This window comes from Struthio camelus, chromosome 19, assembly GCF_040807025.1.
Source record: "Struthio camelus isolate bStrCam1 chromosome 19, bStrCam1.hap1, whole genome shotgun sequence".
Classification (NCBI taxonomy): Eukaryota; Metazoa; Chordata; class Aves; order Struthioniformes; family Struthionidae; genus Struthio; species Struthio camelus.
In genome coordinates, this window is record NC_090960.1 from 6,356,596 (window position 1) to 6,371,725 (window position 15,130).

General features: G+C 46.6%; 1 protein-coding gene across 1 annotated transcript; it reads right to left on the bottom strand.

Moving 5' to 3' along the window:
* Positions 1–12,446: 12,446 nt before the first annotated feature.
* Positions 12,447–14,453, bottom strand: KIF2B (kinesin family member 2B). The gene has a single exon (XM_068913691.1). It carries the CDS (start codon positions 14,451–14,453, stop codon positions 12,447–12,449), a length of 2,007 nt encoding a protein of 668 aa, XP_068769792.1.
* Positions 14,454–15,130: the final 677 nt, after the last annotated feature.

A 15,130-nucleotide genomic window follows, 5' to 3' on the forward strand; every position in this document is an offset into this window, starting at 1 on the left:
GCATGGGCTATGGGGTAAGATGGGAGACCTCATCCTCTGGCTGTGGTTTAGAGAATGGAGCAGCTGCTTTTGTATTTTAGAGATGGAGGGAAACGTTCCATTGTGCTCTGAAAACCTGTATCTAGCCAAAGCCCTCTAAGGACGAAGATGGAGAACCGCTTGGTTTCTTGCTTCTCTCTGACTGAAGACTGTAATGCCGTGCAGTCTCCAGGGATACCCTGCTACAACACAGCTGTCCCAAGCTGCAACCTACATCCACAAACCACTGGCTATTACATGACCCCATGCAGGCTTGTAGTCCAAAACATGCTGTTATCAGGCAATCTCTGATACATCGGTCTCACGTGTGGAGAGAGAGAGAAGTTAATAGATCTGCTGTGAGTCTACTGCCTGGTTAGCATGAACTGGAGCTCCTTCCTACACTGCAGTGCTCTCCCTGCCAGCTTGAGGCTGTGCTGGACCGTGCCCACAGGACAGGCTGGCAACCGTGAAGTACAGCATGGACTCTGTGGCCACCACCATGTTAAGAGAAATCAAACCTCCCCCTATCCACCTACTGGGATCCACACTGCATCCACAGTGAGGCAGCTTGTAGGAATAAAGAGAGCAGCATTTTGCCTTAAGAACTCCAGAAAATAGAGTTTAAAACTGAGAGAACTTGGACTTTGGAGTGTCTTGCTCCAGGACACAACTCTTGCAGTGTGGCGCATGGGCATAGCAGAGTCTGTGGGAGTAAATATTCCCATTGACAGAGGCTGTTTCACTGGCAAGATTGTCAGTGAGCCCTGAAGATTCACTACGTCAGCATCTGGCAACCTTCATGGACCTTCTGCATTGCTGTGGAGCATCAGCTTCTTGAGGAGGCTGGGTCTGGCACCAAAGGCTGCAACAGAGCTTCCCAGCTCACTTTCGAAAACACCAAAGCAACTGGGCTTGTTGTCCTCGCTTGAAAATACTTCAGGAAAACCTTGAAGCTTTAGACTCTTTTCTCCAAAACAGTAAAATATGCAATTGGATTGGAGTTGACTGCATTCACACAAGGTATCTGACACTCTTGCTTGATGACAGATAGCTGCATGTGTCACCAGAGTGAAAGACAGAGTGTCTGAACAGGAAGAAACCATTCATCTTACCAACCTGACCTTTTTGATAGCCAGCTAGTAGTGTGGACATAGCTCCACAGATCACTTCAAAGTTTATTGCTCTGTTGGTCCTCTTTGATTGACACATCACCTAATGGATAATAAATTACTGTTCTCCACTCTGATTGGGGGCTGCCTGCATATTGCTAATGCTAATTTTTCAGAACTTACTATCACTCATGCACTGCTTGCAATTTAAAGGGGTGCCAATTCACAGACAATAAATAAACATGCAGGACTGGGATTTCAAGGGTATGTGTGGGGAATTAATTGCACAGCTCCCTCTGAATTTCAGTGTGACACAGGCTCCTAACTCCCTCAGATCACTTTACAACCGCTGCAGCTGCACTTTTGTGCCTCCTGAAGCCACTGGCACCTCTCGCCCCACACCACTTGTGGGAAGAGAAACTGCTGTCCTCGTCCCCTCCTCAGCACCGTGGGGTGATGCCAGGGAGCAGAGGGGGCCTGGTGGAGCTCAGAGGAACACTGCCAGCACAGGGCTTTCATGCCCACAGCTCCTGCCTTGGGTAGACTCATGAACTAGAGGGGAAAATCTGGTCTGTAGTAAGATGAATCCGCACCTGAAAAACTCCCCAGCATATTCTCCCCCTATCTTTTCCCCTGGTTGGGGCCTGACATTCGGCTTTTGCTTGATTCCAAGCATAGTGACTTCCTTTGACACAAGTCAATGTGTAAGCACTGAACAGAAACTGAATAAAGACCTCAGGGTTTTGCCCATAAAAAGAAAATGAAATGGAAATGCATCTCTTGAGGTTGGAATGACCAGGATTTGTTATGGCTGCTCTGGGTCTTTGAGTGTACCAAGAATTAGCTATGCTTTCCTGAAAAGCCACTGGCAGCTCAGTCACTCCCATTAGTTCTGTCATGTGTCAAGACACAATTAGAAGATCGATTTCCCTCGTTCACACTCACCTGAGGGAAAGGTCTGCTCAGTGCCAGTGCTGGAGAGGAGCTCAGGCTGCTAGTACCAATGGTACCTGCTGCAGGAACGACCAGAATGGGTAAATTCAGTTCTCAGGGCAATGTGCCAGGATTTCTAAAGAGCTCTAAAGCTAGTGCAGATGGAGCAGGACATGTTTAAAAACATATTAGCCAACTGTATTCCCTAATCCTAGGACATTACTTTCCTGAGGCCTGAAAGATTTGGGGAAAAAGAAGAAAACTGGCCCTGAAGCTAAGTGGTGTAATTCTGTGCAAGTTCACTGAAGGTGAGGACCTACCCTTCTCTGTCTCAGCCAAGAGTTTCCCTTAGGCGCTGCGCCTGGGACGTTGTTGCTGAAAAGTCTGTACTAATCTGCATTAGCGTCAGTTAAGATTGTGGCAAAGGGAGCACAAACATAAATTCAAAGGATACGGGGGGTCAAAAGAGAAGATTTCCCCCAGAAAGGAAATGTACACACTGAACTGGACCCAAAATAGGGATGGTACATCATTATACCTGGGCACACACAGATTCTCTAAATGTCCCTATTCCCACATTTTCTGGGGTCTCCATGTAGCGTGCTCACAATCTGCGGGCTTTCATTTTAAATCAGTGATGGCTATCACAGGCACCCACCACAGAGGCCTCCTCACCACTGCAGGTGACTCCAGCAGGCAGCAGAGCCCCCTCTGCTCTGCGTACCTTGGCCAGCTTCCTTCAGGCTCTGCTCATCAGGTCAGGATTTGGGCCACACACCGCCTGAGGGCTTCAGGTACTCCTCGCCTTCCTCCCCTTCCCTATCTACTGCAAACGGGGCTCGCAGCTATCATCTTAGCCTGTACTTTTCTCATGTCGTATTGCCCTCCTTTGCTGGATCTGTTTCCTGGTATGTGCCTGTTCCCTCCACTGTGCACCTTTCCCCTCTCACTCACCACCCCACTGCAGTCCAGCCCGCATCTGGGATGCCAGCAGCCATCACCCGCTTTGTGCGTTGTCAGACACACTCCGGCGTTCCCGGTGTTAGCTTGGGCTGCGGGTGCAGACTGCTCGTCTGGCAGACCAGGAGCATCCCAGTCGTTCCCCGTAGTTGCCACTGGGGTCTCTCGATTCTTCACTGGTGAAACTACAAGCTTTTGGGACAGGCAACGTCTTTCACTGCTTTTGTGAATGCTTGGGCCTCCTCAGCCCCGTGGGGACTGGGGCACGTCTGCGTTTCTAGGCCCCACCGCACTGCACACGATCAGAGCTTCCATTACACGCGCTCCTCTTCCCTCCTGGCTGAGGGAACAGTGAGACCTTCAGAACGCATTTATTTATGAAATCTGTGTTACTTGTTCCTATAGCATTTATTTCTCTCCCTCTTTGGACAGCACATAAGTTCAGCTACGGCCCTTAGAAACACAGCTGTTGTTATTCTGCAGCTGGGTGCTACTATGTGGAAAGCATCTGCAAAGGGAGGCTCGAACATACAAAATTAGATGTGAGCTTACATCACTCTGGAGAACAATACATGGAAAACTTGTGATGTAAATTTTAATCCAAGATTTTTAATATGAAGATTTCATCCTAAAGCCTTTACAGTTGTATGGAGGATTGGATAAGTCCATCTCTGTACAGAACAGAGGAGGACGAAACGCTATTTACCCTTGTTCTCTTTCTCCAAGCGGGCTTGGTAAGTTACACACCATACGCCATCTTTATATCCTCAACTTAGGAAAACGCTACGGCTCTTCAGGATAGCATTTATATACACCATTAGACTGAAAGTGTAAGCTGAAAGTTAACATATCTCAGATCCTCACAACATGTTCTATAGGCAGTGTGTTCCCTTTACCTGCACTTCTTATCTTTCTGCATCCTAAAAATCAAAGCTTACGACTTAAAAAGACGAAGCAACTATGTTGCTTCATTTACCAGTAGCAAATATTTTTACTGAGAATAATTGCTTATCCAGAGTTTGCTTATATAAGAATTAAACATGGTATTCCATTTAAAATTATTAAAAATATCTTTCTAAACCTCTGCTCTCTCCACTTCTCCTCTAATGCTCAGAATCACATAAAATAGTAATGAGCATACATAGCCTTCTGCTGTTTTCACAGACAAGGCAGTAAAAGAGACAGTTGCTGTTCCCTTGAGTTCCAGCCCACGAATCAGAAAGTCTAATCAGCCTCAGTGTCTGACACACCAGATAGCCCCTGTATTTCATTACTGCTGTATTAAAATCTGTCCTATTTGAATTCTGTATCCTCTTTTAAAGGGAGAGAAAGAGATGGAAGAGATAATCAAAAGAGGGCAGGACAAAAGGACTTAAAGAGAAGTGATTCTCTTTTAACCCCCCCTAACCTGACAGCTTGGAAAGCCGTTTCCAGTGCAAGAGCTGGGCTGCAAGCACCCGGAGCAAGTCCCTAGGGGCCTCGTCGGCTCCCTGGAGCTCCTCCCGAGAGCTCAGTTCTGGCAGCCTCAGGGACATCCCAACTCCACTTGCGTGGTTCTGTCTTCCAGGAAATGCTCATGGCACCATAAAGCAGCAACAGCGTTTCTCCTTGCGTGCCCGCTACTGCGTGCCCGCCGCTGCTGTGGCTGCAGCTGAAGATTCAGGACACCCTTGGCTAGCTGGTAGGGTTAGAGAGAGACAGTATGTTTGGAAGTGGCACTATGGATCAATTCAAGAATCTCCTTGAGAGAAGGCTGCTTCTGGGCATTACCAGCCTCTGCCCACCACGTGCAAGACACAGCGTCGCCGCTGCCGCGCCAGCAATACAGCTAATGGCAGGTTCCATAAAATCCAACATCCTCAGATGCTCTCAGTAACAGAAAGTGCCTCTTATTGTGTGTCAATCCACACTGATTTGTAAATTATGCCCTGAAAAAAGGAATTAGACTTAATTTTGAATAGCGATCCAATAGTATTATTACTTGTATTATTACATAGTTGTCTGAATCAATAATTTGACTGTTTGCCTCTTATGAAATCAAAAAAAGACCAGTTCAGTACTCATAGACAGTTGCTAAGAGGATGTATAACACTGAACAATAGATGTCACTGTTATGCCAATAAAAAAAGGAGGTTATATTTACAGTTATCGATAGTTTCAACCTCCATTGCACAAAGCTGCTAAGCTAAAGGTATCAAGCCAAGGCAATCATTGACACGTGATACCTTTCTAAACAAGAATATTGTCCCTTAGGATTTTTCATGTATACAATTACACAAGAAAATTTAAAAAGATAAATGTCAATTAAAAAAAAATAAAAAATATACATTTTCCTATGCCTTTAGACAAATCAGTCGCTCAAGATTAGTCCTACTACTCAAAAGTTACCATGAGTGGGAGAAAAGGGGAAAGGGATGAGGGGAGCTTAACTGAGGAACTATCAAAGATGGAAACTTTTCTGTTTAGCTTTTTTCCTTTCCAAGGTGGGTGTATTTATTCCTCTCTCCTCGGAATAATCGCATGGCGCACGGCAAGCGTGGACTCCCTGCAAGAGGGACTAGCAGGTGAGCAGGGCTTTTGGGAAGGAGGGAGAGGCACCAGAGGCAGCATCATGCAATAGCAAGAGATAGGCAGGGTCTGCAGAAGGAGGAGATAAGCATCCAAGCAAGGCTGGGGCTCTAATGTCCTCTCTCACGAGGGTTTTTTAACATCACTTGAAATTGCTATAAAATTATGATAAATTAGACCACAATGAATACAGACCAGCATGGTACCCTTTTGCTCGGTTGTCAGGAAGGTCTGCACAGTCAGCTCACAGGTGAGGAGCAAAAGCAGTGATGTCTAACAAAGGAGAAAGAGTTTTGAAAATCACTTTCAGGCGCAGACGCGCAGGAAACTGCACAGGTTATCAGAGTGCAGCTGCTCCCAGCTACTCAAACCAACAATGCAGCACACGGGGAGAAAATGCCTGCGCTCAGTGACTGCGGCAGCCTATTTGTCATCCTAACACACAAGGAGCAAAAAGCTTCTGTTCAGCCTACTGGTTTAGTCGGGAAAAGGGGACAAGCATTTTGGTGTACAGTGCTTCCACCAGGGCTGGCTCAGGCAGCTGCTGTGAGCAGGAGGAAGTTCCTGATTTTTTGCTTCTTGCCATAAATTAGTTCAAGCAAAACGTAAGACTATAAAAATAGGAAAAGCCATGTGCCAGATTTTCAGCAAACCTCTTTCATCTACAATATGAAGGGGATATCATTTCTGTATAGAAAACACCTGAACTGCACATGCAAGTAAGTATTTTTCAAACAAAACTGCTCATGTTATGTGCATAAACACCAAACCTTTACTCACGCATTTGGGGTACGCAAGCAGGTAACAACACAGGTATGGCACAACCTGCTCCATAAAAGTCCCTCAACTGAAAGAGCAGTGGATAGAGACGCTCACCGAGGACAGCCCGCCGTTCTCACCTCTCCTTCCAAGGGACCAGAAACATGGATCCCACCACGCTCGGTGGAGGCCAGACGCTTGGCCTGCCCATATTCCTGCCTCCTACCGTTTGCTTTCCTTGCGCTTAGATTTTGTTGCTAGGGGTTGAAGATCAAAGCAGCACCACTCAGAACGAGGAGGGCAGCTCCCTCCATCCTAGTCAACGGCCGAGGGCCTCCTGGAAATATTCTTTCTAGTTTGTAGACCAGTCTGTGCTTGCTATTTGGACAATATTGTGATACAGAACTAAACGTTTCTGTGTTTACTTACCTATTGACTCAAGGTTTTACAGGTAAACAGGATCCTTACGTCTCAGCTCTCCTCTTCTCCTGTGTACTTTTTTTTCCTTCTCACTTGCAATCACCTCCTCGCATCTCACATCACAGTCTGTTGTTGAGGAAATGATGAGGAGGTCACAAGAAGAATGACTCAATGTAAAAGTAGAAACAAGAGAAAACTTCAAGGAACATTCTGAGGAATAACAACATTGTTTCCACCATGCATTCCTTGCAGTATTAAAGCAGAGAGAGAGGCAGAATAGCAGGTGAATTGCTTCAAAACATAATGTCTTTCAACATATCCTATGAGATATTACCTGTTTCTGTAGAAAAATCAAAGGAAAATGATACAAATACCTCATGAATCACAGTTTAGGTGCATATTTCAAAGAGTCACAGGATTCTGGCACAAAGTAGGAAACGGGATGATTTGCAATATAATGTTGCCTGATAGCATAGAGGAATTTCAGCCACAACCTCCCAGCTTGAAAAGGGTAGGTATGAAAGTTCACTCTTTTACATGCACTTTTATAGCACCAGCATAATGTGTATTCCTGCACATGATGACATCCCAAATGCAAAATCTTAGCATCTGTGAAAGTACAAATATTGATGTGCATCGCTAAACATATGTTGCTGACTAAAGCTATTATTAGCAACGACAGTCAGTCTTTGCTTGGAAAATCCCAGTTGCCTTGGGCTTTGTCTGAGCAGAAAACCTGAGAAAAATCTGAATAAGACCTTGTGAGTTAGCCTCATGATAACAGGCTGAGCTGTAGTACTCAGATAAAAGCCAAAAATACAGGGATAAATTCAGCCATGCTTACTTGATGCTAAATTGAGCAAATTGCGTACCGCCTGCTGCAGAGGCAGTACCAGAAGACAGCTTGCTCTCCCAGATTGTCTTTGTAGGGGACAGATTATTTTGATCCATTCATTTGCAGCCACCACTTTGACTGACACTTCTGAGCTGAACTGGATACTCCAGCTGCTCCAGTGTGGGAACCTGGGAGGCTCGTGCTGGGCTTAGACCTTGCGCAGCTCCCATCCTGCAACACATGCAGCGCTAGCACATCTCTCGCGCAGGGAGACCCCTGCCCAGCTCTCCCCTCCACCCCCAGCAGCGTGGGGCCACCTCCTGTCCCTGGTGCCCGGGTGCCCGACTTGCCCTCCGCTCACTCCCTCTGTATGTGGCTGCACAAACCTGGACCGTGACGATACGCTTGGGTTGGTGCCACGAATGGGACCCCATGTCCAAAAGAGCAGCTTAAAAGGCACTTTTTGCAACTGCAGCTTAGCACTGTCCAGTCCTCCCCTGCCACACAAACCAGCGTGCACTGAAGTCCTCCCTTCTCCTCTGCTGAGCACCGTGCATCGGCTCCAAAACTGCACGGACGTTTAGAGGGAAAGCGAGGCCAAAAGCCTGCTCTTCCTTGCTTTTTGGAAAGGGGGACGGCTCCATGTTTCCCTAACAGTCAAGGCTCTGAGTTTTCTGGGTCCTAGGCTCAGCCCTTCATGTTTTTCTCCTGGTCCTTCCATGGAGGCAGAGCCAAGTAACAATGTCCCACAGTTCTGTACTTCCATTGCACTGCAGCATCAATCCCAGGTAAGGGGATTACTTTTCTCTTGCAAGCTCCACAGTAATTCATTTGGGGGGAAAAAAAAGTTAATCATCAATCCAGTACCCCAATAAAGATTTCTGCCCTTCCTGCTTCCCAGGTGTGCTGGATTCACAGCTGACGGGCAGAAACATCTTCCTGTGGTTAACGAACCAGCTGATGATTAGTCGAGAGGATGGGTGAAGGGGTTCCTTTCCACAGGCCTCATCATGAGTGCCTGAAACAGGAAGGTTTAAGGGGAGTTGTCATGCCAAACTCAAGCTTTTAAACATCTTACTTCTGGGTCCAAACTTCACAAGATATAGTTTTTTTTTTTAAGTATTTTTTAAACAAGGCCTTCTAGCTTAGAAGCATTTAGATTTCACCTTTCCAGGTTTTTTTCCTGCAACCCAGAAAGCTAGAAAATCAGTTCCTCCCCCCCCCCCCCCCCAAAAAAAAAAAAAAGTAGGATTCCAATAATTAAATAATCTCAGAAGGTACAACAGGAATGAAAACAGTATATTTTGTGAGACGTGAGAACTGGCAGTGCTGGCAGAAATTGGAGAGAGTTGAAAGGGAAGATTTTCAGATATACGCAGCAGTATTCCTATGTGACCACCCAGCGGGGAAAGTCACAGCTGGAAAGGAAGCCTGAGCTGCGGGAACAGATAGGAAGGTGAGTGGATACGGGATCAGAGAGGAAACCAGTTGAATGTTTCAAAAAAATTTTCTGACAAATTAATTTAACTTTCCAGCTGACGCACAGCAGCTTGCGGGTTGAACTGTCCTGGCGGTTCGAGGGAGCGTACGGCCACTCAATCGCTTAGACTGAGGGAATTTAAATCTTTGAGGACTGCTCAAGGAGAACACGCGAGAGTCAGCACAAATGAGGAGGAAACTTAACCAGGATTTCAAGAGACTGAATTGAGCTATGGATGCACAGTGGCAGTGCTCTGACCAAATTAACAGGCAAATATTGGTGTGAAAAATAAGAATATATTTTACAGTCAAAGATGTTGCAAACTCTATTGTTCCAAGTTCAAACTAAGAAAAGCAGCAGCTGGAAAATCCAACCAAGGTACACAGATATGTTTTTACTTTGCAATGGGAAGTGCTGCCAGTTGCTGACAGGGGAGGCTGTGGGCGTATGTGTTCAGTCCTCGGAAAACTCTTTGCTCAGCTAGGATTGCACTGAAGTCGAGCAGAGGGGTATGAAATATTGGGTGGGATGTAAAACCGCTAGGAATTGTGCCTCACATTAAAACTAGCAATGAAATCTCCCCTAGAAATGACACAGGTAGGAAGAGAACAGATTTAAATCCTTGTAGCATAACAGAATAGTAGTGTTTATGGATGATTATCAGACAATAAATGATTAGATTAGCCAGGCTGCGTTTATGCAACGGTTGCTTTTCTTGTTCATTCAGCTAGAATCAGTTATAAACAGAAATGCATCCCATAAAAGCGTTTCAGTTGTTTAACAGGCTAAGGGAATGGCTGACCTTACTATAATTAATTAGAGATCTTTATTTAATTGAACTTTCATGGTCACCAGAGCAATGCAAACCTAAAACCCCGTACACGTCTCTGATTCTGGTTTCATTACAAAGGCATGCCCGGCCCATTAAAAATTACAATGAATTTTCACTGAACTTGTGAACGCATGGGTTGGGCTCTATGGACATATGTAAACGTGCTTAACCTACGTTTCCAAACCCAAAATACAAAGGGGTGCTCTGTGGCTACAGACCCAGAGAAACCAGTTAGAAGCAATGCTCAAAGTCCAGGTAACAAGAATGCGTTTCCTTCCTCTCTATATACAGGTTTTCTGTTTAGAAAGTGAAGGAAGAACGTGTAAATGGAGATCATCAAGGAAAGAAAAGAGGTCAATCAATACCATGTAACCAGAAAAATGGAAAAGGTTAATTTAGTTGACTCCTTTTGCACCATCTTTATAAAGCAGTAGGGTGTGCTCGTGAGTCACTGTCCGAGCTTAGATGCAACCAGCCTCCTGAACGCGCGAGTATAAACAAAGACAGCATAAAATTCATTTTCCTAACCACTGCAAGCCATCCCGCTCTGGTAAGACTTTGTTCCAGCTCATTAGAACCGTATTTCTAAAACTATAGCCAACTCAATTAATTCATAGCCCTTTTTACCAAAACAGTTCATGCTAATGATATATAACTACCGGGTGGCAGCAACATGCGAACGGCAGGAGCTTAGACCTGGAATAAGTGCCACAGAGAGCCAATCTATCACATGCCCTCCATGGAAAACACTTCCTACCCCCTGTAAAGGGGGACCTGCTAGAGTGTCCCAGCAAGGGACCATGGAGATAGCGTGCTTTCACGTGCCTGCCCCCCATGACAGGGGGACCCGGCGTTCAGCTTCTGCTCCTACGTCCATCACCTCAAACACAAGAGTCCAAAGGAAATGCTAATGAAGGAACCTCAAAGAAAGCGGGTGGTTTTTTTTTTCCCCCAGAAAGGAGAAAACCTTCTCATGGTAAATCCCCTCTGGATACAAGGCACTTTTATCAAAGAAGCTGGTGTTTCCTTGTTCTTTGTGTATTTGCAGGCAGATTGTATCTTAATCTGGCAAGCTGCACCTACGTCTCATTGCATCTCTGAACACTACTAGCTGCTGAAACTAGTAATACTGAAACAAACAGGATGTCAATATATAAACGCTTGTAAAGTGCACTGAAGCTGAAAAGCACGACATATTATTACTGCTAGGAGACGACCAGCATTTAAATACCGTTTGGTGCCTAATCCTTTCATTGCTGAAGACAAATTTTCCTTCAAACAGTTGGACAAAATAGAAGGATCAGATGCCCTCTGCTCCTATTTCTGGCCTGCCTGAAAGGCTGCTGAGGTTCTTCCCTTGACTTCCTCAGACTCCGGATCAGACGTTTAAAATGTTCACTAGGATAAACTGGTGGATGGGACCAATAACCAGAGAGAGATCAGACAGGGTGAGGAAATGGAGGGAGATTATCATCAGTTAATTAGATACAATTTTTACAGTTTAATTTCTTCCACCGATTTGCTACCTTTCAAGAATTTAAGCTAATTAATTTCCAAATTGAGTAATAAGCACAGATATGTGCCTGATGATTTACTTCCCTCTAAAGAGTGGTTTTACAGCAGTTCGCACTGGGGACAATGCAACAGGCTGCAGCTGCTGTCTCCCAACAGGCGCTGTATCATGGGGATACGTGCCCACCACATGGTGCTTTGCTAGCTGCAGCTTTTCTGACCCTTTGGTCTAGCAAATCTCCTCTCATTAGGCCTTGGATACCTGCATCCCTCTGCAGACCTTGCAAGCAAGTCTTCTCCCCGTGGGCCAGTCAGTTAACTGGGATCTTTAGCCTGATTTTTGTGAAGGAAGGCTCTAGCATTTGTTTTAAATGACTCATGAGAACATGTTTAAGAAAGAAAGACAGGGAAAGAGGAAAAAGGAGAGCGAGCAGATGCTATAAAAAAAGCCACTGCTTATGTCATGACAAAATAACCTTCATTTCCCCCCACAAAATGGCAGTGCTTTGCATTAACACCTTTTTATATCACTCCAAATGCCGACCTCCCAGGGAGTCCGTTTGCATTTTGGTGAAGTTTGGCAGAAGCCTAGGAACAGCCTGTATCTAGAAAGGTACATGTATGTGTATATATATGTGTGTGTGTGTGTGTATGTATATATGTGTGTGCGTATACATATGTGTGTGTATATATATAAAAATATATATATTTTACAGGCATGAGACGGAAACCTGCACAGATGAGGTGAGAAACATTTTTCTGTAAGTCCTTGCCTTTTCCTACAGATTTGATCCTTGCAACTGAAGGTTCTGCTTTTTACAACGAAAATTATCTGGAAACACCACAGGAGTATTCTCCTACAAGTCTGAGCCGCTACTTTCAAGAAAAACCACCAGGATTTCCCCGTAGACACATCTAAGAATTTTTTAAGCATCCAAGTTATTGGGCAGTTAAAGCAGCAGCACTGTAACAGCTCTCATCTTACAGCACTCTCAGAGGACGGGGTCCTGCCACAGCTTACAGCGCACGGGATCTCTTTGCGCTGATCTGGCTGCCACCCTGTTCTTCCTTGCAAAAAACTGACCGGAAAGATCTGACTTTTTGTTGGATCTCGGTCAGGATGCCAATCTTTTGTCCCAGGACTGCTTCAAACTGTGCAGCGTAAAAATCTACGTCGTAGTCTATTTCTTCAGCCACTTCTAAGAATACTTTCAACCATCGCAGAGACTCCTGATGCTCCTCTACAAGTGTCCTCTTATCCATCTCTTTTCTCTTCTTCTGGGTTTTCACCTTGGCACTGAAAGTAAATAACTGGGGGGGGACTTCCTCCTCTCCTTGTACACCCAATAGCTGCAGCTCAGCTGTCCCGGGCCAGTTCTGCATAGTCCAGGGTTTCTTCATGTCTTTTGGGTGGCACAGGAACCTGGACACTTCCTGACAGGGTTGTCCAAGGGAACTTAAGTTCATCCCCAGCTCCTTCACGCGGTTAGCATAGCGCAGGGTGTTGAGGGTGTGCTCACAGGACCTCATCCCTGGAGAGACAGTGGCAATCATACAGGTAGATGAGTTCTCCCCTATGAACGAGTCCCTCAGTACCTGGGTGAGTTTGCTAGCTCTGAATGGGGTGTGAGCTTTGTTACGCCCCAGTGCCCTGATACACTCCTTGAGGGCCAAGAGGCTTTTATTAATATCAGCCCCTTCCAGTCTTGTTTGCCTGTCTGCAGTGGAGATGTCAGCTCCTCTTTCATTCCCAGCCAAATCGATTAGGGAAAACTTGCCATACAAATGCCCTCTCTTCTTGAGTATGATCTGGAAAATGGCATGGCTCCGGGAGGAGTGAGTGTTGGCAGACGTCTGGCCTGACATGCGACACTTGCTACCTGTTTCGATCAGCTTGATGACATCTTCTACACAGGTGACCTCTTGCTCCTGCAGCCCTACCACCTGAATCTGTTGTTTACCATCTTCTAGCACCCTCAGCTGCTTCTTCCAGTTCAGGAGGTCAAACACCTTGCCCCCATAAATCTCAAAGAAGGCCCCATAGACCTGAAGCTCCAGCTTCTGGCAGTTGGGGTCTTGCAGCCTGCTGAAGACGTCTTCAGCAACCAGGATGTAGATCCCTTTGGAGCACTCTGGGTTCTTGAGGGAAGAGTCTCCCCCCATGGTGTATGTCTTGCCACTGCCTGTCTGGCCATAGGCGAAGCAGGTGGCCATGCCCCCCTGGAAGATAGTCTCCACCAGGGGCTGGGCAGTGTGCTTGTATACCAGCTCATTGGTGGCACGGTCATCGAAGGCATTGTCAAAGCGGAAGATCTGGTTCTTCAGGTATCGAGTGAGGTCCAGCTTCTGCTTTGCTTCATGCACCATCACCACGTCCTGGCAGGGCACAGTCACTACATCAAAGTCCTTGAGCTCAGCCTCGCATTGGTTCAGTGGCCGCTTCCGAACACACACACAGATGCGATGGGGCCGGCTGGGCTTGGTGGCCTGCACGGCCTCACAGTCCAGGTGGCTGCGGTATTCCTGGATCATGTCCATCACATTGGCCCTGGGATTTAGCGACATGGTGGCCTGCTGGGCTCGCCGCTCTCGCAACTCCAGCCGTCGGCGTTCCCGCTGTTCCTGCAGCCTCTCCACCTGCCGCACACATGGCGATGTCCACCTGCGGGTACAGCACCCAGAGCCAGCTCGGCGAGCCATGGGGTCCCTGCCATCCCCAGACGGCTTTTCCACCTTGATGGGCTGCAGCAGCACTTCACTCGCCAGGCTCTGGTCCCCTTTGGCTGATGGTGGGGCCTCGATGCTGGTCACAGGTGTGCTCCCTGGGGCCAGATGTGGGTTGAGGGCAAAGGCGAGCTGGAGATCCACCTTCTTGCCCTTGTTGGCCCCTTTCTCAATCCACTCCACGGTAATGCTGGAGGTGTTTCCATGGAGCTCTGTCACCATCGCTGGGTGGATGCGCCCATCGCTGCGCTTGATCTCCAGGTAGGTGCCCACCTGGATGTGCCCAAACTCCCCAGCCATGTGGCCCCTGGGTTGGGGCCACAGCTGCTGGGGTGGAGGAGCCCTCCCAGCTGGGGTGCAAGGCAGGGCTGGAGCTCCCTGTGTGGGTCCTCGGGCACGGCGGGGACTCAGCGCAGCCACTTCTTGCCTGGCTCCACCTCACAATGGCCTGGGTGGCCCCACCCAGGGGTCTTTAAAGGGGATGCAGCTTTAAAATTAAAAATATAGGCATTTTTAATCAGCTGCTACGGGTGGAAGGAACATATAAAGCTGCCATCACCTGAAAAGGCCTGAGTTTCGAGGCTGGCACGTGGCTGCTGCGCCACATCGTGTCTAATTAGATCAGTCACATTACGTTAAGCTAATGGGACTGACACAAGAATTTATAGTAGTAATACAAGCACAGAGATCCAACAGAGTGTTTTTGTCCTGCAATGACCATAAAAAATGCAGAAAACAATATGTTGTTTTCAATTACCTTGAACAAACATTTTGAATTATTTTAAAAGGCTTTACATGCCTTGAAATCCCACTCAAAAAAAGGGCTTAATAGCAAATGAATGAAAAATAGAGTTGCAGTGTGAGTGCAGTGGTTATATCTGCACTCGTAAGGCAAAATTTGGCTTTTTGGTAACTGGAACAGTTGATGATATTTTCAATCAATTTCTGTAATGATCTTCAGTCATCTACATTCCCGA